Source organism: Tachypleus tridentatus, chromosome 10 (genome assembly GCF_004210375.1).
Source record: "Tachypleus tridentatus isolate NWPU-2018 chromosome 10, ASM421037v1, whole genome shotgun sequence".
Lineage (NCBI taxonomy): Eukaryota > Metazoa > Arthropoda > Merostomata > Xiphosura > Limulidae > Tachypleus > Tachypleus tridentatus.
Window position 1 is genome coordinate 169,591,253 of NC_134834.1, and position 24,358 is coordinate 169,615,610.

Sequence of the window (24,358 nt, forward strand, 5' to 3'; positions counted from 1 at the left end):
TAATCAAAAAGTTATATTGTGTCTTTGTAAACCCCTTCTTTTGATACAACTTTATGATTGTGCTGTATGCACTTTTTGCCTAACTTCAGCTTTATTAAGGTTATCCTTATTTCTGCTAGAAACTCAGTTGTACTGTATGTATATATAAAAAAAAATCCTGTTTATTACACCTATCAACAGCATGGGGATGTAGAACTAAGTTTTGTTTCATACTGAAAGCATAGTACTTGCTACATTTTTCTTTTGGTCTCTCTTACATATCTGTCTTTTGTTTTCCTTGTGCTATACTCCTGTTTTTTATATCCATTTCTCAAAAACCATTTAAGTATCTTGGTTTCTGAGCTTGTACACTTATTTTAATTATAACATTGCATAATTATAGGCCTTTGTTCTCTACATGCCATTGAAATAATTGGTTACTCTCTTGTCATTTCCTGATAGGTTAAAATTACTGTAATCCCTTAAACATTTAGGGACTGACCAAAAGGTGACAACTTCTCACCTTTTAATTACAGTTTAACTTCATAACATATCATGTCCAATAAATATTAATTTGATAGGTATTTATTAAAATATAAAATATTTATTTGGATATTTTATTTTAGTAATTGCAGCAGTGACCAGTTATGGTTATAAATCATACAAAAAAACAGTAGAAACTGACAAACATTTATCAGTGACCTATACTTGGACCAGACTTCAAACTTGCATGAGGCTATACAATATCTTTTTTAATGGTATTCTTGGTTGAAATTATATAAGATGAATATTCTTTCTTTTCAATAAATTGTATGACAGATGTGGTAAATAGGTATATGTAATTGGATGTAGATATTTGCAGTGTCTTTTGCTGTTTTTTTATACTAGCTATTACAGTGATAATTATAAGTATTCTTGTTTATTATTGATATGCCATGTTATAATCATACTTGATGTGTATCATGCATTAGCCAGTTCTTAAATATTTCAAAATTCAAAGATGAAAGCTTGTACATGTAAGTACCTTAGATAGATAAAATCATTGGAATTTATATTCTATTTTAAATTATGGATATGGCAATGATAAGCAGTAATCTATTTTATGAAGAAAATGAAGAGAATATATAATATATACAGGTTGGTGGTGCTAACTTAATGGAGAAACTTCCAAAGATTAAAAGTGTGGAAAAAGAGTCTATTTATGGCTATGTCCATGCAGTTTCTGGACCAGGTGAGTACAGTGCAAAAATCCATGATTTTTAAACTGATGATGTCCATTTAGTGAAATCTTTATTGTGATACATAAGAAGTAAAAATGATTGACTATCATTTTTTTATGTTAAAACTTTATATATTATAGGATCTTATCCAAGTTTTTAAATCTTTTATTTAAAATTTTATTTCAGTTTAAATGTATTTCACCTTAAGTTATACACTATTTCAACATGCTATAATCAATAATTGTTATATAATGTTGTTTTATTAATGTTACGATTTTTAAAAATAGGAGAAAACCTGTTCATTATAGTCTCTTTTTTTTCTTTTAAGATTGAAAAAGTGATGCATATTGTTACTAAGTGTCATTGTTTTTTTAAACCTAATGCTTGTGTTATGACTTATATCTTAATCAATATTCAGTACCTCTGCTTTTCTTGCTAGGTAGTTGTTTTGTAAAAGAAGTAATATAATGTATGTCATATTTGTTTAAACATTTCCTCTTGTATTTACAGTTGTTACAGCTGAGAAAATGTCTGGTTCAGCTATGTATGAACTTGTTAGAGTAGGGCATGATGAATTAGTGGGTGAAATAATTCGATTGGAAGGAGAAATGGCAACTATCCAAGTGTATGAGGATACCTGCATCCTTTTTATATAATTTTGTTTATATATATGTGTAAATCCATTGTTTTTAAAAGGCGTGTTCAATATATCATATACACAAAATGTGTTGAGATTAAGTAATTACATCCATTAATAAACTATTTCAATTTTTTGTACTTTATTTGATACACAAGGTATTTTAGATGAATCATGTTTAAAACATTGCCCATCCATCCATTCAGTGTAATAAAGAATGCAACTACAGGTAGCATTTAAATTTAAGAGCTAAAAACAGTATTATCCGTGGCATAGTTAATTTTTGTGTTCAGTTTGATAATTTAGACTTAATTTAGTCTACATGTTAGGTTCAAGCTTGATTGTTGGTTGATTTGATAACACGGTATTTTAAAAAAGGTAAGGAAAAATTTTAGATATATACTGAGGTGGACACAAAAAGACCCAAGTTATATAAATTATACTCTTTGTAAGACATTAGTATTAAGCCTATTATATTTTGAAGCCCTACATTCTTTATGTAGTCCTTTATATATTTTCAAGAATTAGAAGCCTGTGATAACAGCATTTGCCATCTCCATTACTGATGAAAAGTTTCACTCAATTCAGAGCTCTTCAGGCTGGCTGGAATATAACAAGTAGGATAACAGTTGGATCACTACTATATTTGTTATATTAATGAATATTACAAATATACTGTGGTTGGAATACTGTTATTATACATTTTTGAAAATCCCTAATGTATTCACAGCACTGCACATGTAGCAAATAATTATATAAATACTGTTGTGGCATAACTATGTTTGTTGTAACCTAGCTGGCCTGAAGATCTTTGGATTGAGCAAAACATGTCAGCAATAGATATAGCAGAAATTGTGTGGTTTGAACAGTTTTATTATATGCTCTTTTAATTCTCAAATTTTTAAGGTATTAAATAAAAAATGCAGTGTTTAAAAATATAATAGGCGTAATACTGATGTATTATGCCGAGTATAGTTATAAGCATGCCATACCAATTTGTAGAAGGATACCATGCCATACATTAAGCTATGAAAAAGTTGTTACCTGTAAAGGTTGCTTCTAATGTTTTAAATGCATTTAAAAGTTGCTACATTTAAATGCCATTAATATCTATAGTATGTCATGTAATAAACAGGAATTGATTATAGAGTAATGTAAATAGAACTTAGTTTATGATTTCTAAATGAAAGTGTTTTAAACACAAACTGCATTCAATTTTCCCTTAAAAGTACTCCATCAATGCTTGCAAATAGTGTTTGTAGTGTTTTTTGTGATAGAAATGATCTGAGTTTGTCTTTCCTGTATCTATTAGTAATACTACATTTTTTTTTAATAATGTAATATCTTTCTCACTATAATTTTGGGGGCAGGAGGATAATCTAATACATTTTTAGTGACCATTGTTTATTTAAAAAAAGATATTTTTTTGTTAGAAAACGAGATAGTTTTCTTAACTTTTATCTCAGCTGGTGTTACTGTAGGAGATCCAGTTTTGAGAACAGGGAAACCATTATCTGTAGAACTTGGACCTGGAATTATGGGTAGCATCTTTGATGGTATACAGCCCTTTGGACAATTTGTGATTTGACTCAGAGTATCTATATTCCGAAAGGAGTAAATGTTCCTTCTCTTAATGCTGAGAAAAAGTGGGACTTTATGCCAATAAATGTAAAGGTAATGTGCCTTTTTCCCACTACTCCATTTTTCTAATAAATTGTAATTCTTGATAAGATGAAAGCAATGGAAAGTAATGTAATCTTTCTTTTGTGTTCAATATATAACATGTATATGTTTGTGCAGTACATAAAGCAGTTTTCTCTCAGTATGATAAAAATTAACACTGCACCATTTATAGTACAGATAATTTATCTTGTATACATATTGAGAAAAAGAAATTTATACTTTTTGTATTATTTAAATTTTTATCTTATCCTAAACAAAATACAAACTACAGTGGTTTTTATTAATCTATATTATACGTGCTACTTCTTTTGAATTTGAAGAAAGGAAAAACAACTCAATTAAAAGTGTTAACATTAGAGCTTAAGAATTAATTTTTAAATTTCTGGCTTTTCCAAATGCCTGATACTTGTGCTTGAAAGATCAATCATGCACATTTAATTACATGTTTTTCATGTAATAAGAATAGATCAATGTGGTATAAAATTTATTAAAAATAAGTGTACTGATATTTTTTTGAAGGCAGTATTAAAGAAATCTCTATTTTAGTTAGATAGAGGTTTTTATTACTATTTTGATTGTTTTTAATATTCTGTAAAATAGTTGTACACTGTAAATTTATAATATACTCACTCATACTTTAGGTTGGAAGTCACATCACAGGTGGGGATATCTATGGAGTCGTTCATGAAAATACATTTGTTAAACACAAAATAATGCTACCTCCTAAAGCCAAAGGAACTGTTACTTATATAGCTGAACCAGGAAGTTATGATGTATCTGTAAGAATTTTCTCTTAATTTTTATTAGTTTTTCCATGTTTGACTTACTGTTATTACAAAGAATAAATTAAAATTAAACTCACTTGTGACATATTGTGTTCTAATAAAGTGTTTTAGGATTTATCTGGAACCAGTAAACATTTATAAGTAATGTCTTATACTGTGATATTTACAGTATGATTACAAAATTTTTGAGCTCAACATTTCAAGTGAAAAACAAATATTTTTAGGAAATGGTTTATATTATTAATAATATAAATAACTTCATGCAGCTTGTCTGTTGTAGTTTGGAGGCATTTTAATGTGTTATTGTGGACGTTACCAATACTCTATCCAAAATAAATAAAGAACGATAATAAGATTTCCATCATACCTTACCTTACCAGATATATAGGGTGTTTGGAAAGTTACTGTGCAGTTTTGTAATCATATTTTATTCAGTATTTCAAGCCAGCAACTGATAGCGATATTTAGAAACAAAATAAGAAGGATCCAGACCTGTATTGATGCCAACAGGGGTCACTTTCAACACTGTTTATAATTGTCATTCATATTTACCTCCTGTATTCTATATTGAAACACGTCTGTTAATAAATATATAAGTGCATAGTGATTTTCGAACACCTGGTACATATTTTATACAACTGCTTGTTATTGAGCAGTCATCATGAGACCAGTCATGTGAAGTATGTATTTTTGTTGGCTTTAATGTCATCCTAGGTGGAAAAATGAAACGGTTTATTTTTGTAATTAGAAATTGTCACGTAGAATTCATATGAAATTATATCTTTTTATTAAATTTGTTTTGCTTCTTAGAATAGTTAAAATTAAGTTTAAAATAGAAGATTAACCCTGTTGGCTCTGGTATTGTGCAATTTGTCAAACATTTTGAGGCAAGAAATTATACAAAAAATTTATTTCAGTTTTTTTCTTCACTGAACTTACTAAAATAATATTTCTCATCATTCTGAAAGAAAAGCTGGAAGCATAAAGTGTTTTACTACTTTCTTTTACTTATAGATTTTTATACATGAGCTCTAATGGGCTAGCTTGGGCAAATCTTCAGGATGTTTGGACTATGAATTTAAGGGTTCAAGGTTCATGGCCTTTTGCCACAAAAATTCACTTTGCACCTTGGAACAATGATTCTCCTATAAGGTTGTTAAAATCTCACTGTTTGAACAGAAAAAGGTGCCTTAACAGTCGTTGATGGATGCTGTTGGTTAATTGACTTCTCTATTTTGTCCAGGCCTCAACAAATCTTGAGTGTTAGGTTATCATGGTGACTAAAATTTTTCTCATGCCACCTGGAATGTTATCCTATTCTAGTTGTGCATAGGGATATATATTTTTGGAAGTCCAGAATTATTTTTTCTATTGTTTGAGTCTTTGTAGATTTTACTGATGGATTCAGGAGTTTTCCATAGTTTTTCAGGAATGATGAACTGCAGTAGGACAACATGTTACTAATTTCACACCATTTTGTTTTCCTTTTTCTCAATTTAACCAGTCAGTGCATGTTTAGAATCGGACAGGACCACAGGTAGTAAATTCAGACAGTACTATAAAGTGGTTGTTATGTGAACATCAATATGCACTCGTTGTGAATCTAAATAAATATAGCTCCCATTTCATAGTAATGAAGTTAGGTTAGGCATGCCAAGAGACTTTTGCTTATTGTTGTACGGTGTTGTAGTGATAAGTAAATTAGACCTATTATGAATTAATCTGCTTGGCCTATTGATATCAAAGTGATTATTTTTATTTTGCTTTCATTCATTACTAAAATCTACCAAAGGTACAGTTGTTTAGTCTACTGTTTTAATAATTTCACATACTGAAGTTTATTAGATAACATATATTAAAATTTATTTATGAACCATTTGTTTTTGTATTAAAAAATTACACATAACTACATAACCAGCTTAAAATATATTTCATAACTTTTCTATACTGGAACCGGCTCCTATGTCTGAAATTATTTGTCGAGGCCTGCTTTAATCTACCATTCAAAATTCGGTATATTAGTGAACAAATGGCCTTTGTATAACTTATGTAAATTCTTAAACAATGCAGATGTACTGTAACAGGCATAATTTTTTTATTTTTTGTAAATTTGCTTGTGGCCCCTCAATTTTAGATCTTGTAATAACAGAAGGGAATATTAATTTTCAAAATAAGTAACTATGTTCTGAATTTTGTAATATCTGTAAATTTTGTTTTTTAATCCCATACTTTGAGCATGCTTTACACCCTTTTTATGAAATTTTTATATATCTGATTTGCTAGAGGATATTACATTGTTTTGAAGTTCTTTTCACAATTAAAGTAATGGTATAAACAATGGATACTCATTAAATAGCTATTGGCATGAGACATCACATAAAACAGAGTAAGAGTTCTTGTGTGATGTTACAACAATCATTCTTTAGGAAGTTTTCAGATTTGTTTTTATAATGTATGAATTTTTTTACCATTTTCTGCAAAATATTAGTGTTATAATATCTGTAGTTGCTGTATTTATTAAAATAAATGAATTAATGCTCAGAACAAAATATTAGGTTTAGCAGTAGCACAGCTTTTGAATAAAATACACTTGCGATTTGAAAATGAATATTTGATTATGAATGTTAATTTGGGTTTCTGAAATGAAAACTATACACAGAAGGTTATTTCCTCTTAAATTCACTCATTCTACTTGAGAGATTGGCATGCTACTAGATTTGTGAAAACTCTCATGTGCAGTTACAACAGAAAGTGTTTGTACCACTGCGCCGTGAGTAGTTTTTTCCTCATAACTTAAAAAGTGTCATGATTTAAATAATGAAAGTATAGTGTATTATAAATATTATACTAACACACATCTACATAAATTTGTATGTAAATTGAATGACAAGTAAACTGTTTAGAAACATTCCTGCTTTTTTTATTTTTATTTATGTCAACACATCAACAGGTGCCTGTGGAAGATATAATGCTAACATTAACACAGATGTTTCACTTCTGGCAGAATTTCGTTTGCACTTTATAAAATAAACTCATCAAATCATTAAGTCTTTCAAATACAAATTTTAAAACAAATAATACACAGTTAACTAAAATATAAAAGTAAAACTAAACTGCAGTTTCATAGTCTATCAGACTAACATGTTTAAGGTAAGAAAAATAAATAACCACATTCTGTAGACCCACCTCTGAACAAAGTACTAAGTTTGGTTTGTTTGAAAGATGTATTAATTTGGCAATATTCCAATGGGAAACCTGCACTTTCTTTTGGTTATAAGCAATGCCATTCAAGCTAAAACTGTCACTTAGCAACACAGCTTCTACTTTTATGGGTGTGGATTATCTTCAACTGAAGAATTTTGACATTTTCCTGCAACACAACTCATTGGAATTTGACTCAAGTTATTTATAAACAAGCTATATGTGTCTATTTTGAATGTGTGCAAGAATACCTCTGTGTTACTTGTACTTGTTTCTTGTATATTAGCTCTAAAGTTGATATATTTAGTCACAAGATCATCAGGTGACAACAAAACATTTGTTTATTGTTTTAGAGGTTTCTTTTAAAGTAAAGGAATAACATTTGACATACAAAACTTCAAATTATAATGTATTTGATAAAAATTAATATTTTAAAATCCATTGATAGTGAAGTAATTTAGTTTTCAATGTAGCTTAGTAACATGCACAGAAGGGATTTTAAAAATGATGTCATTATTACAGGGTTAATCAACCCTTCATCTGTTGACTGGTGAATGTACATATTTCTCACTTTGAAATAACTACATGATCTTACAAGGCAGATGGTGTTGCCTCCAAATATATACTTACCCTAAATTTTGCTTCCATCCATGATAGTAGAAAGTGCTTGTACCATCTGCCCTGTCATTAAATGTGCTCACTGTTAAGTGAGGTGATTTGCAAAACCGCTTCAAGTATTATTTTAGTATTTTTAAATATTTTTATTACATTTTTTGTCTCTGTGATCCAGTCTGTAACTTTTGCATGGGCTAGCACCAGAATTGTGTATCTGCCCATGTTTTTTGGCTTGCATTTGCTGTCTTTTAAAAATAGGGTTTTGTGGTTATCAGTTCCCCTGTCTTCAGACAGAGAGGAGTTTATCACACAAAGCACAGTCTGAATTAGTTCCAACCTTATTACACATTGGCTGTTTGGTGGCTTGTGTGTGAGTAGTCAATCAGTCATGTACCTATTTCACCCATCCTCATGGTAAATGTATGGATTTCATCCTCTTTGTTTCTTATACATGGGTGATGAGCTTTCTTTATATGGTGTCTCATGGGTGTTCCTCTATGGAGCCTCTACCATCAGGTGTCACATCCCATAGTCTTCTTTTGGATGATTTCTGAAGGGAGCCAATACAGATTAACTTTGCTCTGATGCATCCTTCATGTCAGCTTTTGATTTTAGCTTATGTGAAATTAGGTGGGAGTTTTCAAAAGACTGTTTGAAGGCAAATCTTTCAGACAGAATGTGCAAATTCAAGAAGAAAGAGTTGTCTGTTTATGGAGGTGAGCAACTATCAGAAATACATTTGTAAGTAAGAATGGTGTTAACTTTAGTTGTTTTGTGGTTATTTTGCTTTTCCAATGGGTAAAAGCAACATTCAGAGGAATAATTTTAACAGTATTAAATATGTTCAAACTGTGGTACTTGAAGTGAAACATTCTGAGCAATATAAGAAATAATTAGTTTAACTGGTTTATTTCATAAATGTCAAATTTTTATGTGAATGTTTCAAGATTGATATAAGAACACAAAACTATATATGATGGACATTTTAATAAAAAGTTGTGGTTTTAACACCACTTAAGGAGGTTACATAAATTTACAATGTCTTAAGTACCAAATTTTAGAACAAAATTCTAAATTGTTAATAACATTAGCTTTATAGCAGTTTTGAAGATATGTATAAAAGTTACAGTTAATAAATTCAGTAATTCTTGAGAAACATCACTTTTTGTGAGGCATCTGAAGGTTGTGTCAAAACTCTCTTAACTGGGATTGATAAGGGTTAAAATATGTTTTGATTATTTTGTAGGATGTGGTATTGGAGACTGAATTTGATGGTGAAAAGTCAAAGTTTACCATGCTACAAGTATGGCCAGTTCGTTCCATGAGGCCTGTTACAGAAAAACTAGCTGCTAATTATCCTCTTTTGACTGGTCAACGTGTTCTGGATTCACTCTTTCCGTACGTAAAATACTTATCATTAAATTAGTATTTTTATTATTTGAAAACCAAAATTAAGATATATTTGTAATATTTATATAGATGACCAATTATGTTTATTAGATAATACAAAATTTTGTAACAGATAAACATAATACTGTTTGTTATTACTATTTTTGTTTTTATTATTAATCAAGGATTTTCTTACTCTGTTTTTGTCAGTAACCAGCATCTTTATGGTAGTAATTTCCTTTTCCCATTAAATTTTGAGGAGTTTCTGTGGTGCAGTTAGCATCCTGATCTTGTTACAGTTCATACTTGTTTTTCTTATGTTTCTTGAGACTACAGATCAAGCTGTGCAACCAATAAATTTGCGATCTTCACAATTATTGGTGTAATGTGTTAAGTTAACTCTGCACTAACTATGCCAGTGGCATTATTCTTTTCTAACAAACATTGAATCCATACACAATTTCTGTTCTGGTCTAGTTTTAGTTACTGTTCTTTTTATTATTTATTTAACTATTATTTGGTAATAATAACCATAATAAAATATGTATATTTTATGCAAATAATAGTTTGACATTTTTATACATCAAGCATAATTAACACAAAATACAAAACACAGTGACCTCACTTGATGTATAGCTGCTCAAAAATCATTAAGTAAGATAGTGAACCAAAAGACTGAAATTGACATCAGACTTCCAACAGTGAGATTACAAATTAAAGAACACCATTTGCTTTGATGGTATCATTGTCAATGTACAATATCTACCATGGAGTATAGTGGGAAAATGATAGCATGTGTACTACATCTTAGTCAGTCTACACAAAATTAAAATTAAATTTTCTTTAATAATGTAATAATGATAAATTTTCCATTTAGTTGTAGTTACTTATTGTTTGTACCTGTTTTCTTAGAGGCCTGTGATCAATCTGACCTTGATGCTCTTGTTGAACAGTTGCCATTTTCCTTTTTAATCCTGGGGGACTTTAAATGACATAATTCCTTCTGGGAGGTGCTGATATTGATGGGAGGGGTCACTCTGTAGAGTGTGTGCTTTCAGATCACAACCTTTCTCTGTCTTCAGTACTGGTTCTTATACTTATTTTCATGCACCTAGTCAGTTTTTTACTGCTATTGATCTCTCAATCTGCTCCCTTTTGCTATTCTCCCACTTTTCATGGAGGGATGACAGTAACCCATGAGGCAGTGATCATTTTGAGAGAGACTGGCTGTGGTCACTGCCACCTGATCTGTATGTCCCAGTGGAAGCTGGATCGAGCCAACTGGCCCTCTCACGGAACTTGAACCTGCCATTGTCTGTAAGTCATCGATAGAGGACTGTGTGATAGTAGTGACTGACTGTACTTTCCAGGCAGCTGCTCAATGTGTCCTAAAACCTTAACACATTTTACAAGGTATCCTTGTCCATGGTGGAATCTTGCCTGCTACATGGCATAAATGGCTCAAAAATGGGCATGGGATATCTTTTATAGGTAGGTAAGATGTCAAATCCAGAAGGAACCTCTTTTACTGCCAGTTCCAAAGTCATATGGGACAAGATTTGGAAGGTTGGATGTGGGCAGCATAATTATGTACCTCTATCCATCTTGCTCTCTGATGGCCAGGAAGTAGCTGATGCCTGTGGCATCTTCAGTACTCTTGGGTATCTAACACTTTTGCTTTATCCTCCACCTTCTTAGTCATCAAGTCTCGGGCAGATAAATCATCTCTTTCCTTTTGATCTGATCATCTTGGTGATTATAATTGCTCCTCTACACTGGTGGAACTCAAACTGGCCCTTCATTGGTCTGGCAGTACATCAGTCAGACCTGATGATGTACACTATGAGATGCTGTGCCATCTCTCTCCTGCTTCTCTTGCTATTCTTCTGGTTGAATTTAACCAGATCTGGCAGGAGAATGTTTTTCCTGATGCATGGTGTCAGGTTATTGTCCTACCTTTCTCTAAGCCTGGGAAGAATCCCAAGATTCCTTCAAACTACTGTTCAGTTGCTTTGATGAGCTGTCTCTGTAAGACCTTAGAAAGGATGGTTAATACTCGTTTTGTTTAGTTTCTTGAATTAAACAACCTCCTCTTGCCCACCCAGTGTGGGTTCTGACAACAGTGCTCCACCATGGACCACATGATTCGACTTGAAATGTTGATCAGAGAGGCCTTTCTGAAGCGAAAACATCTTGTGTGAATATTCTTTGACCTTGAATGGCAGGAGAATGTTTTTCCTGATGCATGGTGTCAGGTTATTGTCCTACCTTTCTCTAAGCCTGGGAAGAATCCCAAGATTCCTTCAAACTACTGTTCAGTTGCTTTGATGAGCTGTCTCTGTAAGACCTTAGAAAGGTGGTTAATACTCGTTTTGTTTAGTTTCTTGAATTAAACAACCTCCTCTTGCCCACCCAGTGTGGGTTCCGACAACAGTGCTCCACCATGGACCACATGATTCGACTTGAAATGTTGATCAGAGAGGCCTTTCTGAAGAGAAAACATCTTGTGTGAATATTCTTTGACGTTGAAAAGGCTTATGATACTGTGTGGACGTATGGCATTTTGTGAGACCTCCACTTAAGTGGGTTGTATGGCTATTTGCCCATTTTTATTAAAAGTGTTTTAATGGGCAGGTGATTCCTAGTTTGTGTGGGTTTGACACTTTCCTTTTCTCTCCTACAGGAATTTCGAGTCCCTCAGGGAGTTTTGCGTGTCATACTTTTCAGTATAAAGATTAATGCTATCACTGGACAACTAACTCCCTATTACTGTTGCAAACGGGCTCTATGTCGACGACTTCCACATCTCATGTCAATTGGCTAACATGAGGTTTATAGAGCAGCAACTACAGATTGCCCTCAAATATTTGCTGAAATTATTCACAGCAAATGGTTTTAAATTCTCCCTTTCTAATACTATTTGCATGCACTTTTGCTGCCAGCGGAATATTGACCCTGATCCTGAAATCCGTGTTGGTGAAGTTGTGCTACTTGTGGTCCCTGAGGCAAAGTTATGGGGAGTTATCTTTGGCTGTAAGCTGACCTTTACACTACACATCAAGCAGCTATGAGTCAAATGTACAAGAGCATCGAACATCCTCTGTGTTCTCTCTTCCATCACTTGAGGAGCAGATTGACATTCAGTGCTAAATATGTATTGTGCTATTTTTCGATCGAAACTGGGCTATGCATCTCCGGTTTATGGCTTTGCTAGTACTGCAGCCATGATGCTGGACCATATTCATCATCAGGGGCTTTGGCTCTGCACTAGGGTTTTCAGCACTTCTCCATTTCAGAGTTTGTACACAGTCTCATGAACCTCCTTTACACCTTTGCTGTTTGCAACAGTCTTGACTGTATGCTTCAAAACTTCAATCCTTACCACAGTATCCTTCCTGGAGTTGTGTTTTTCTTTCTCGGCAGGCCATGCTTTTGTAGAACAGATGATCTGCTGTTGTTCCTTTTGGCCTTCGTATCCAGGTGCAGTTGGATGAATTGGGTCTGTCCATGGATGACATTGCTGTTTTCACTGGTCACCCCATTACACCATGGCTTATTACCATTCCCAAATGTGACCTTTCTTTAAGTCATTTGAGAAAAGTAGATACTTCTGATTGGAAGTACCATCTTTTATTTACTGAACATCTTTTGAACCATTCATTCTTTCTATTTATACGGATGGTTTAAAAATCAGGTGACTCTGTGGGCTCTGCCATTGTTTGTTGTGGTTTGATGGTTGTGTGCAGAATCCCCACTACAGTTTCTGTCTTCACTGCTGAACTGTATGCCATTTCTCTTGCACTGAATCACATAGAAGCTAAGCAGTACTCAAATTGCACTATTTATACTGACTTGCTTAGTTCTCTGCTGGCTCTGGTTCTCGCTGATAATCAAAACCAATTAGCTCATTTCTCTTTAACATTTACTTCTATACAGTTCTTCTGGATACCAGGCCACATTGGTATTCACAGGAATGAGCTCGCCCACTCTGCAGTTAAATGTGTCTGCTCTAGCACTATCACTGCTGTGCCTGTTCTATACATAGACTATGGTTCTGTATTCAAGGCTCAGCTCTGTGCCAGTTTGCAGTTGACTTGGAGTGAGCAATGTGATCAAAACCAATTAGCTCATTTCTCTTTAACATTTACTTCTATACAGTTCTTCTGGATACCAGGCCACATTGGTATTCACAGGAATGAGCTCGCCGACACTGCAGTTAAATGTGTCTGCTCTAGCACTATCACTGCTGTGCCTGTTCTATACATAGACTATGGTTCTGTATTCAAGGCTCAGCTCTGTGCCAGTTTGCAGTTGACTTGGAGTGAGCGATGTGAAAACAAGCTGTTTCAGATAAAACCCTTCATTGGACTTTGGCTGTCTTGTTTCTGTAATATTGGAAAGAGGAAGGTGTCCTAACTAGACCATGCATTGGTCACTGTCTTTTTACTCGTTTTCTTTTATCCAGGACTGATGCATCAGTTTGTTGTCTGTGTGACACTCAGGCCACAACAGTCTACATCTTACCACCATGTCATTGTTATGACTCTCTAATGACAACACCATTTTAGATTTAATTTGTCCCAAGGTTTACTCCTGATGCTGGAAAATGTCATTGGCGATGGTGACACTGTCCACCCGACAAATGTTTTTAGTTTTTAAGGGATGTTTGCCTTTTTAACACTATTTAAGTTTTTAATTTAAAAATTAGACTTTCTTTTGCTTTAAAATGATTCCTTTTTATGAATTTTAATAATTTTATTTTACTTTTAATTGTTTTTTTTTACTGGTTGTTTGGTGCAGATAGCCTAGTTGCTTTGTGCCATAAAATGCCAATCAATCAACCAACTTATTGTTTGTAATTTCTGTATGTGTATCACCTGTAGATTGCCAAAATTATTTCCAGTACTTTATATAGACAGGAAAAGAAACTCTAAAACTAACTTGATCAACTTTTAATGGTCCTTTTCTTTGAAAAACAACAGTCTAAAACAGAATAAAATTATAATTACATCAAAATATTTGTTAAACATCACTATTAATGTAGTGTGATATATCAGCTCACAAAATCATTTGAAACCAAATTATTAAACTGATCTGTCAAAATGATTAAATTTTTGTGTAAGTTCTGAGAACAATTACTTATTATTGTTTATATTAATATGTGCTTTTCAGTACAGAAACGGTAACTATAATAAGTCATTTTTGGCAAAGTATGTTAGTTAAAATTTTGATGGAAAGAATGGATGTCAGAAAATTGGTGACAGAGAAAAAGAGTGAAGAAAAGTGTTAATAAACTTCACGACGTGGCTGGTAACGTGGCTTAAGTTTTATTAATGTAAGCCACACTAATTATCTTATTTTTTTAAGTTACAACAAAAGTATTGGATATTTATAGAGAATAAAAATTTGTTGATTTTGCATATATATTTGACTGAAGTTGTTGCTCAGAAAATTGTTCATGTTTGAATATTGAATTTGCCTCTTTTTATATGTGGCAAATCTGCATCCATGATGGAACTTACTTTCAAACACAACTGCATCACTACCGTGTTTCTCCGATAATAAGACCTACCCATAAAATAAGACCTAGTGTGATTTTTGGGGATAGTTTTAATATAAGCCCTACCCTTAAAATAAGCCCTAGTTAAGAGTGGCAGGAAGAGGAAAGAAATAAAAAAAAAATAATTTATTAATTAGTTTAATAGTTAGTTAATTAGTTTGTTTAAGTATTAATCAGTTAGTTTAATAGTTTAATAATAGTTTATTTTAAATGGTTAGTTTAATAGTTTTACTTTGTAACTTCATTTTTTTAATATATCAAAATAAGACATCCCCCGAAAATAAGCCCTAGTGTCATATTTTGGAGTGAAAATTAATATAAGCCCTGTCTTATTTTCTGAGAAACACGGTATATATGACACTACCCATGAGCTTTTTACTCTCTGGTATTACAACATCTTTTTATGTTAGTAAGCAAATTTCTTTTACTAACTGACACTACTACATCTGATAGGTTGCTGGTTTTAAGATATTGCAGTTTGTCATTCTAAACTTTTGTAATATTTACTTCTAATTGAATCATAAGAAAGAAAACTTAGCTTAATGATGAACACTGCAAAGTGACAAATAGCATACTTAAGTAATGTTTTGAAATACACCCATTCCATCTTAAACAAGTTCTTACTATGAGTACAGATAGTAACTTGAATTTTAAACAGAAGTTTATGTATTATGATACACTATATATCAAATTCTCGTCAACAGAATCAAGGTTTAGCTAACGGCAAAACAGATTTGGAACTTAAGATTAAAGAGAGGACAAATGTATTGAGTAAAATTTCTCTAGCTCAGATAATAACTTTTGTTGAATTAAGCTTGTTTTAATTTTTCTCATTATCTATGTAGATATATATATATGCCAAAACGACTCGTTTGGGTTGAGAAAATATTGTTGAGAAAGTAATTAATGTATAATCTTCATACTCTGGTACTTTGAGTGCAGGTGGTAATGTATAAAATTGATACACTACTGGTTTAAATGAGTGTAGGTGGTAATGTATAAAATTGTTACTTCATAGTTTAAGTGAGTGTTGGTAGTAATTAATGTATAATCTTCATGCTCTGGTACTTTAAGTGAGTGTAAGGTAGTAATGTATAAAATTGATACTCCACTAGTTTAAGTGAGTGTAGATAGTAATGTATAAATAAACTTGATACTCCACTAGTTTAAATGAGAATAGGTAATATTGAGAAAAGAAGGTCGAAACGTTGTTCGCTCTTCTACGTAAAGTATTTTCTCAACCCAAACGAGCCGTTTTTGCATATATATTTCTCTGCTAGTGGGTTTTCTCAGCATCACTGATTATGTAGATACACCTACTAATTTAAGTATTGTCCATTGATTTCCAAGAACTATTTACTGATCTTTATAGAATCTCTATCCACTTTGTGTCTGAATATTACCATTACAAATTTTTAAATATAATACATGAACTTCTATTCAACATTTAGGTTATTTGTAATTATAGTTTTGTAGTTGATGTCAGAATTTGCTGAAGATGGACTTTGTGTGTTCCAAAATGTTCATTAATTATGTTATCATTTTGCCACTTTTATGTTTGTATTGTTCATCATTAGATTGTGTATAATGGTACTAAAACCAGTTTTGTTGCTGGAATAGATCAAATATTAATAGACATCTTCATTTTGAACTTTATGACCATGTTAAAGCTGCTGGGTTTGTTGTGAACCATAAAAAGCTGTTACCACATAAAAAAATAATTACCATTTTTTATTATTCATGAATAACAGTTATTTGAATGGCTGTTATGGTGTGAAACCTTTTTCAAGCTGACAAGGCATAATTATAATTCACTTGCCATTAGATATTAGTACAGTAAAACCTAAATTGGAAACTGCATAGGGTGGAAGCTTGTACAAGCTGGAAATATCAAAATTTTGCAGAATTATCTTAAGATTTCTCTTACAAAAGGTCCTCTATACAGCAAAACATCTGTAACTTGGACAGAAAACTTATCTTTCACAGCAAAACATCTGTAACTTGGACAGAAAACTTATCTTTCACAGCAAAACATCTGTAACTTGGACAGAAAACTTATCTTTCACAGCAAAACATCTGTAACTTGGACAGAAAACTTATCTTTCACAGCAAAACATCTGTAACTTGGACAGAAAACTTATCTTTCACAGCAAAACATCTGTAACTTGGACAGAAAACTTATCTTTCACAGCAAAACATCTGTAACTTGGACAGAAAACTTATCTTTCACAGCAAAACATCTGTAACTTGGACAGAAAACTTATCTTTCACAGCAAAACATCTGTAACTTGGACAGAAAACTTATCTTTCACAGCAAAACATCTGTAACTTGGACAGAAAACTTATCTTTCACAGCAAAACATCTGTAACTTGGACAGAAAACTTATCTTTCACAGCAAAACATCTGTAACTTGGACAGAAAACTTATCTTTCACAGCAAAACATCTGTAACTTGGACAGAAAACTTATCTTTCACAGCAAAACATCTGTAACTTGGACAGAAAACTTATCTTTCACAGCAAAACATCTGTAACTTGGACAGAAAACTTATCTTTCACAGCAAAACATCTGTAACTTGGACAGAAAACTTATCTTTCACAGCAAAACATCTGTAACTTGGACAGAAAACTTATCTTTCACCTACCTCATCTATCAACAAATAGGATTAGAACCTGAGTAAGGTGGAAAAATGTTTTTGATTAAATATTAATTTCTCATTTAATTAATAATTTGTTTAAATATTAATAAATTCTCAGACATTTTGTTGCACTAAGTGTTTGTTAAATATATTCTGTTCTTTTACTGCTATCGTTATTTTCGCAGTTATATTAGATTCATGATTTGGAGAAATATATTTGCCTTTTTAGTGCAAAATTCTACCCTTTTAAGTAATTTTCACAAAGAAAATAAATTCCTATCTTCCCTAATTTTAAAATTTAGGGAAAAGTTACATTATACCCTCATTTTTATTCTTATTCTAATGTAGCATTAACAGTATAATAACTTTATTCACAAATGTCTTACTTCCCTTCAGTCAAGCAAATATAACGTTCCACTTAAAAATTATATATAATTAAGGAAATGCATGTTCACTGTCTAAGCCACAAATTTTACTCAGTCCCACGACATTCCACCTTAGACATGTTTTACAGTAGTAAGACTAATTTTTTAACATGGCAATGGATATGGTGAATATAATGCAGTTGAAATGTTATTAATATAAACTTTTCTAGTTTGTAAAAATTCGTGAGGGGCTAGATATAGAACCGACAAAATATAATAGATATAATGCTAATGTCAAATGATAAATTAATTATGATCGTGTTCTACCATCTTAAAAAAGGCATTCATACCACAACAGTTGTTGTTGTAACAAATGGCTTATGTAAATAGTGCTTTGATTACTAATGTATTTTCTGTGTCCCAGCTGGTTTGATGATCTCTAGATTGAGTAAAACACGTTGTCAGCAGTTGGTGTGGCAAACTTAATGTAGTTTGAATACTATTGTTATAAACTCTTAATTTTTAAAAACCTGTAAGGGACTAGACATGAAAGCAGTGTTAAAAATACAGGGTGTTTGGAAAGTCACTATGCACTTGTATATTTATCAATAGACATGTTTCAATATAGAATACAGGAGGCAAATATAAATGAAAATTATAAACAATGTTGAAAGTGACCCTCGTTGGCATCAATACAGACTTGGATCCTTCTTATTTTGTTTCTAAACACCACTATCAGTTGCTGGCTTGAAATAGACTGAATGAATGCTGTTTTCACTGCTTTCAAACTGCACAGTGACTTTCTGTATAATAGGCTTAGTACTAATGTGTGATGATGAGTAAATTAATTTAGAATTACTTGAATAGAATAATTTAATAGAATTACTATCTTCAGGTGTGTGCAGGGAGGAACAACAGCTATACCTGGTGCATTTGGTTGTGGAAAGACTGTGATCTCCCAGTCACTGTCCAAGTATTCTAACAGTGATGTCATTATCTATGTTGGATGTGGGGAGAGAGGAAATGAAATGTCTGAAGTACTGAGAGATTTTCCAGAAGTATGATTTGTTTTAATAGTTTATTTAATTTTGATTGTTTATAACTATTATTTGATCAACCCTGTATTGTCTTCCTTATTATGGTATGCAATTGTTTTTTCTAGATTATAAATAACTCTTCCAACCAGGAACACTTGCTAATCACCTGACACAATAAGTAGGTGTATTAATGTTGTACAGACTAGTTTTATTTGTTAAACACTTACCAAAATGTTTATTAATAACATTCTGAGTGAAGTATATTTATTAATTATATGCTAAAATAATTTTGTGAATCATGTGAAAGAAGTATGTTTAACTCTTAAGTATGGGTAGATCAAAGTAAATGACACAACCTTAAGTCTTGTCCATTTTTAAGTTTATTTACCATCCTTTCTGAAGTACGTAGTTTAACATAAAGTACTAATATAAAATAAACAGAGACATAAACAAGAAAGTCAGACTTACTTGCTACACCCACCGGTCACATCCTCCGTTTTAAAAATCATCAGTAATACTCTCTCTTTCCTATTATATCATTTGTTACCAATAGAAATACTTAGTTTTAAGCTGCCAAATGATGTATTATGTTGTTTTCAGTAGAGTGTTGTGTGTTTCATCTTTAATTTGAAAGTTTCTCTCATGGTGTCCAGATGAAAAACTCTTTGGGAATTACTTTAAGAATTTTATACTGTAGTCAGAAAGCTAGTTAAATATAATAGGTAGTGACATTGGTTACTTTGTGCAAGTTGTTATTTTGTGTTTCTAGGCACATTATTTAAGAAATTAGAAATTTAGTGCACTAATACCAGTGTCAAGAAAAATAAGGTTTAAATTTCATTGATAACCTACAGTAAGAAAAAGAGGAAGCCAAAGGTAAGTACTATATTTCTATTTATTTTTATAAAAGGAACTAAAAAAAGGGAACTTGTTAGGCAAGACTTGGTATAATAATGAAAACATTTTTTAAAAAGAAGTCATGTTTGTGTTATGTTATGAGCTGTGTGTTTACTGAGTAATTGGACATTTATGGCAGGATTATTAGATAGGAATTGTCCAAAGAGCAATAAAACAAAGTCAGGTAACACCAAATGTAAACTGTTATGAGTTTTTAAATTATTTAGGATGAACATTTATAGCTTTCTGCAGTCATTCTAGGAAGAACTAAATGGTAATTTAGATTTATTTCACATTTTTTATTGTGGTAACAAGGTATTTCAAGAGAATATAGTGCAACATTAGAGAAAATAACAGATAAAATATGAGGTTTCAGAGGTTACACAAGTGAAATGTGAACAATTTCAAAGGAAGAATAGTATTTTTAATTTTGACATGAAAAATCACTTTACACTAAATATATTCACAGACAAATATTTAGTAAAATATTTAAGTAAAACATTTTATAATTTTATAACAGCTTATTATGTTTTTTGAAAGCATAATAAATTTTATAAAGATACACAAAATGTATTAAAAATTATATTATGGAAACTCTGATGTTCAGTTTGATTACAAGGTTGGCGAGATTACCTGACCCCATGTGGAAATAGTCACATGCCAAAACAAGTATGTCTGTTGATCCTATTTACACAAGTCAAAGGCTATGTCATTGTTTTTTGTTAACTTACATTCAATATTTTATTGTAGTACTATTTCATGAATGTATGTCAATGGTTTTGGTATCAAATTATAGATTAAAATTCAACTTTTAGTAGTGTACTTTAATTTCTTAATTTAAAAGTAAATTTTAAAAACACCTAAATATTGATATTTGTGTTGTGATATGTTGAATGCAACATTGGTTCATATTAGATGTTTATGATATCTGAATATAAAGCCTTTAGTTTCTTGTGAATTAGGAACTGAAATTACCAATTGAAAAGTTAGATTACTGAAGAAGAATCTCCTGTCTTTTCTATTTTCTGAGGTATCACCATGTGTTCTGAATCAAACCCAGTAACTGTGCTCATCTTACCCTTTTTGCTTACACATACTTTTGTTTCTGATGTGTGAATAACCAATTGAAAGCCCAGAATGTCTCCCTAGTAGCTTTCTCAATGTAATTGAATTATTTAGACACCAGACTAAGTTTTTCAAAGATTAAACTTGAAAAGGTAAAGTGAAACTTTGGTGAGCTCAAAATTTCATATTTTTTCTAGATGCAAATACAGCTCAGTTACTACGTTTGATAAATAATAGTGGAATTCTGTGGTGTTAATATAGTAAATTATATAAAACTATGAAAAAAATTATTTTATTTCTCATTCTCCATATGCAAATTGTGATAAGGTTTAGCAACCAACAAAAGGCCCCAAATGAGCACAAAGTTTGTAACTAAAAGATATACTTCTTTACCTATTTATTTACTGTCCTATGTTTTAAGAAAAATAAGTTTAAGAACTTATTTATGAATAGTCATAATGTATTGTAACTGAAATGTAACTGTATTTTATAAAATACTAGTCTGCTAAAATACAGCAAAGATAGGTTTTATATTTTTGGATATGATAACAAATGCATGTACTGTATCATCGTAACTTCTGTAATGTTAGCCAGACATGTTTGAAAGTTTGGTGTAATAAAAATAGTAAATATATATGAATGTATAATGTTATGAGATTTAATCTACTTTGACTAAACATTTGTGTTTTTGTGTTATAACTTGTAGTAATGCTAGAATGAAAAAAGCATAATTTTTATTAATTTTCTAGTTTGTTATGGTGGTTACAAGTTCAGTTAAAACTTATCAAACCTGTACAGAGATTCAATAGTATTTGTTATAAAATATTTGATAATGATCTGGAGGTTATAAAAATTTTGTCTTTGAAATTTGAACACTTTGTGATGCATAAAAATATTTTTAATCTAAAATTGAAATTACTTTACATGTTGGATAATCAACATGTGAAAAGAAAAAAGGCATGAGGAAAATATTGCTTAAAAAATCTTAACCCATAATAAAATCTGATATTTTGTGTAGCAAAACCCTGTAACATTTACTGTTAATCTTCCAAATTTCATGAACATAAACTTATTTAAAAGTTATAGCATGAAAACTAACAAGCACTAAATGGTTATTAGGTTGGTTCAAGGGACTGAGTCTATGCTGAAAGAGTTAACCACCTTTGAAGACAAGCATGTCTGTTAACCACCTTTGAAGACGAGCATGTCTGTTAACCACCTTCGTAAACAAGCATGTCTATTAACCACCTTCGAAGATGAGAATGTGCATTAATTACCTACATTAATATCCACGTGTTTAATCATCTGCAAAACAATGACATTTATCAAATACTTACCAAAAAAAAAAAACTGGAGTTCCTATAAAGGGATAATTAATCCAGTAATCAGCAAACACGTGCTTTTTTACATGTTACATAAGCATCATCAGAGCAAAAAAAATGTATGTTTTTTCAATGGTTGTATCTTTCCAGTTCTTACTTTGTGAAGTAGAGGGAGTGTTACTTTCAAGGATTTACAAAACTCAATATCTGTTTGTTTCTTGCACAGCATGACTCATTATGCTTTGATCAAACATAGTGGTAAAAAATTCATACTTTCAGGTTCATCCATGAGCCAAAATTTGAGTGAGCGAGTCCAACGTTTCTACTGTTAAAAGAATGAATAAATGGGTCAAAATCAAAACCTTACCCAGTGGGAACTAATGGATTCTGATTCACTATCTAAATCACATTCAGAGCTTGAAACAATTGAATTTGGTGATGATGAAAAATTCTAAAAGTTTTCTACTTCACTGGAATAATTATCATGTGCTATTACTTCAACTTCATCTTTTGATGAAAAAAGTTTTGACTTCATTCCCTTACCTTATGCACCCTTTCTTTCCTGCTCCATGACTTACACTGAGAAAATGACTCAGGTGCAATGCTTTAGGTGGGTATAGTTACTACAATGTGAGGGGATTGCCAACTAATGTTTTTAAAGTGTATTATCAATTGATGATGGCTGTACTGAGCGCAAAGCATGACATCAGGTTAAATGAAATTTTCAAGTTAACCTGAATATGATCTAAGAAGATGGAAACATTTTGTACCTTAGTTTAATTAAAGTTTTAATACTCGTACCAGCCATCTTGAGAATATATTTTCACTTCAGGTGGGTTTCTCGTCATCACAAAAGCATAAAATTGTCAACTGATAATGGCAGCCATTTAAGGGTTAAATCTAATTCTTCAGCCATAAGTCATTGTTAAAAAGCTATTGTTAGGTACATACATGTGTTTGATTAATTCCTGATAAAGTGGTGATAATACATTAAAAAAATAAATTGATGAATTTAAATAATATTTAAATAGAAAACTTTGTTCTCGATTTATCTAGTTAACAGTAGAAATTGACGGACAAGTGGAATCCATCATGCAGCGAACAGCTCTTGTAGCTAATACATCCAACATGCCAGTAGCAGCTAGAGAAGCTTCCATCTATACTGGTGAAACTGTCATATTTCTTGAAAAACTGGGAAAATTTAATTGTTAACTTAAAACAGACAAAACTATTAATAATGAACATTTCCCAATCTTTTTGTAATTTTTGACTTATTGTTTTGTATGGGACTAGCTTTCAACTTGATTTTTGTTTTAACAACCAAAGTTTAAGTTCTTTAAAACCCACCTGAATATAGTAATTTAGGACTCTTACTTAAGAGATAATAATCTTGATTAGTTAAATTTTATAACTTAGTATTTGGTAAGAATACTGGTTAGAAGTTATTCTCAATTTTTACTTGTTTTAATGTGAAAGAAAACTTTGCTTGTACAATATTCATATCTTAACCAACAGAACAAAGATTATTAGAATATTGTTTTGTTATCACAGTAGACATCACCTATTTCTCTTGAATGTAAAATTTGTATTTTTATTTAATTCATGCCTTAGAGTTACTAAGAAATAATTTATTATTTAGGCATCACTCTTTCTGAATATTTCCGTGATATGGGTTATAATGTTTCCATGATGGCGGATTCTACATCAAGATGGGCTGAAGCCTTGAGAGAAATCTCAGGTCGACTTGCAGAAATGCCTGCAGGTATGATGTTCAGTACAATATTTGTATAGCAAATATCAGAAAAACTTTCCTCATGGCTTCTTTTATTTTGTGATAACTTACATAAATAGGTCTGTATCTGTACGTGAAAATCTTGCAGGCCTTTAAATTTTGATATATTTTTTCATGTAAATAAATGATAAAGGGTTAAAACTACTGAAGCTTCTGGGTTTTGAGCGTAAGGT

The 24,358-nt window shown here is 31.5% G+C and overlaps 1 protein-coding gene across 1 annotated transcript in view; it reads left to right on the top strand.

The window, feature by feature from the left end:
• Positions 1-24,358, top strand: part of LOC143230889 (V-type proton ATPase catalytic subunit A-like) — a 53,732-nt gene that overhangs the window by 14,536 nt on the left and 14,838 nt on the right. The window contains 9 exon segments of the mRNA XM_076465180.1: positions 1,117-1,210; positions 1,710-1,838; positions 3,303-3,398; positions 3,401-3,510; positions 4,161-4,298; positions 9,367-9,518; positions 18,968-19,130; positions 23,450-23,558; positions 24,033-24,155. Coding sequence (XP_076321295.1) covers positions 1,117-1,210; positions 1,710-1,838; positions 3,303-3,398; positions 3,401-3,510; positions 4,161-4,298; positions 9,367-9,518; positions 18,968-19,130; positions 23,450-23,558; positions 24,033-24,155 — 1,114 coding nt within the window.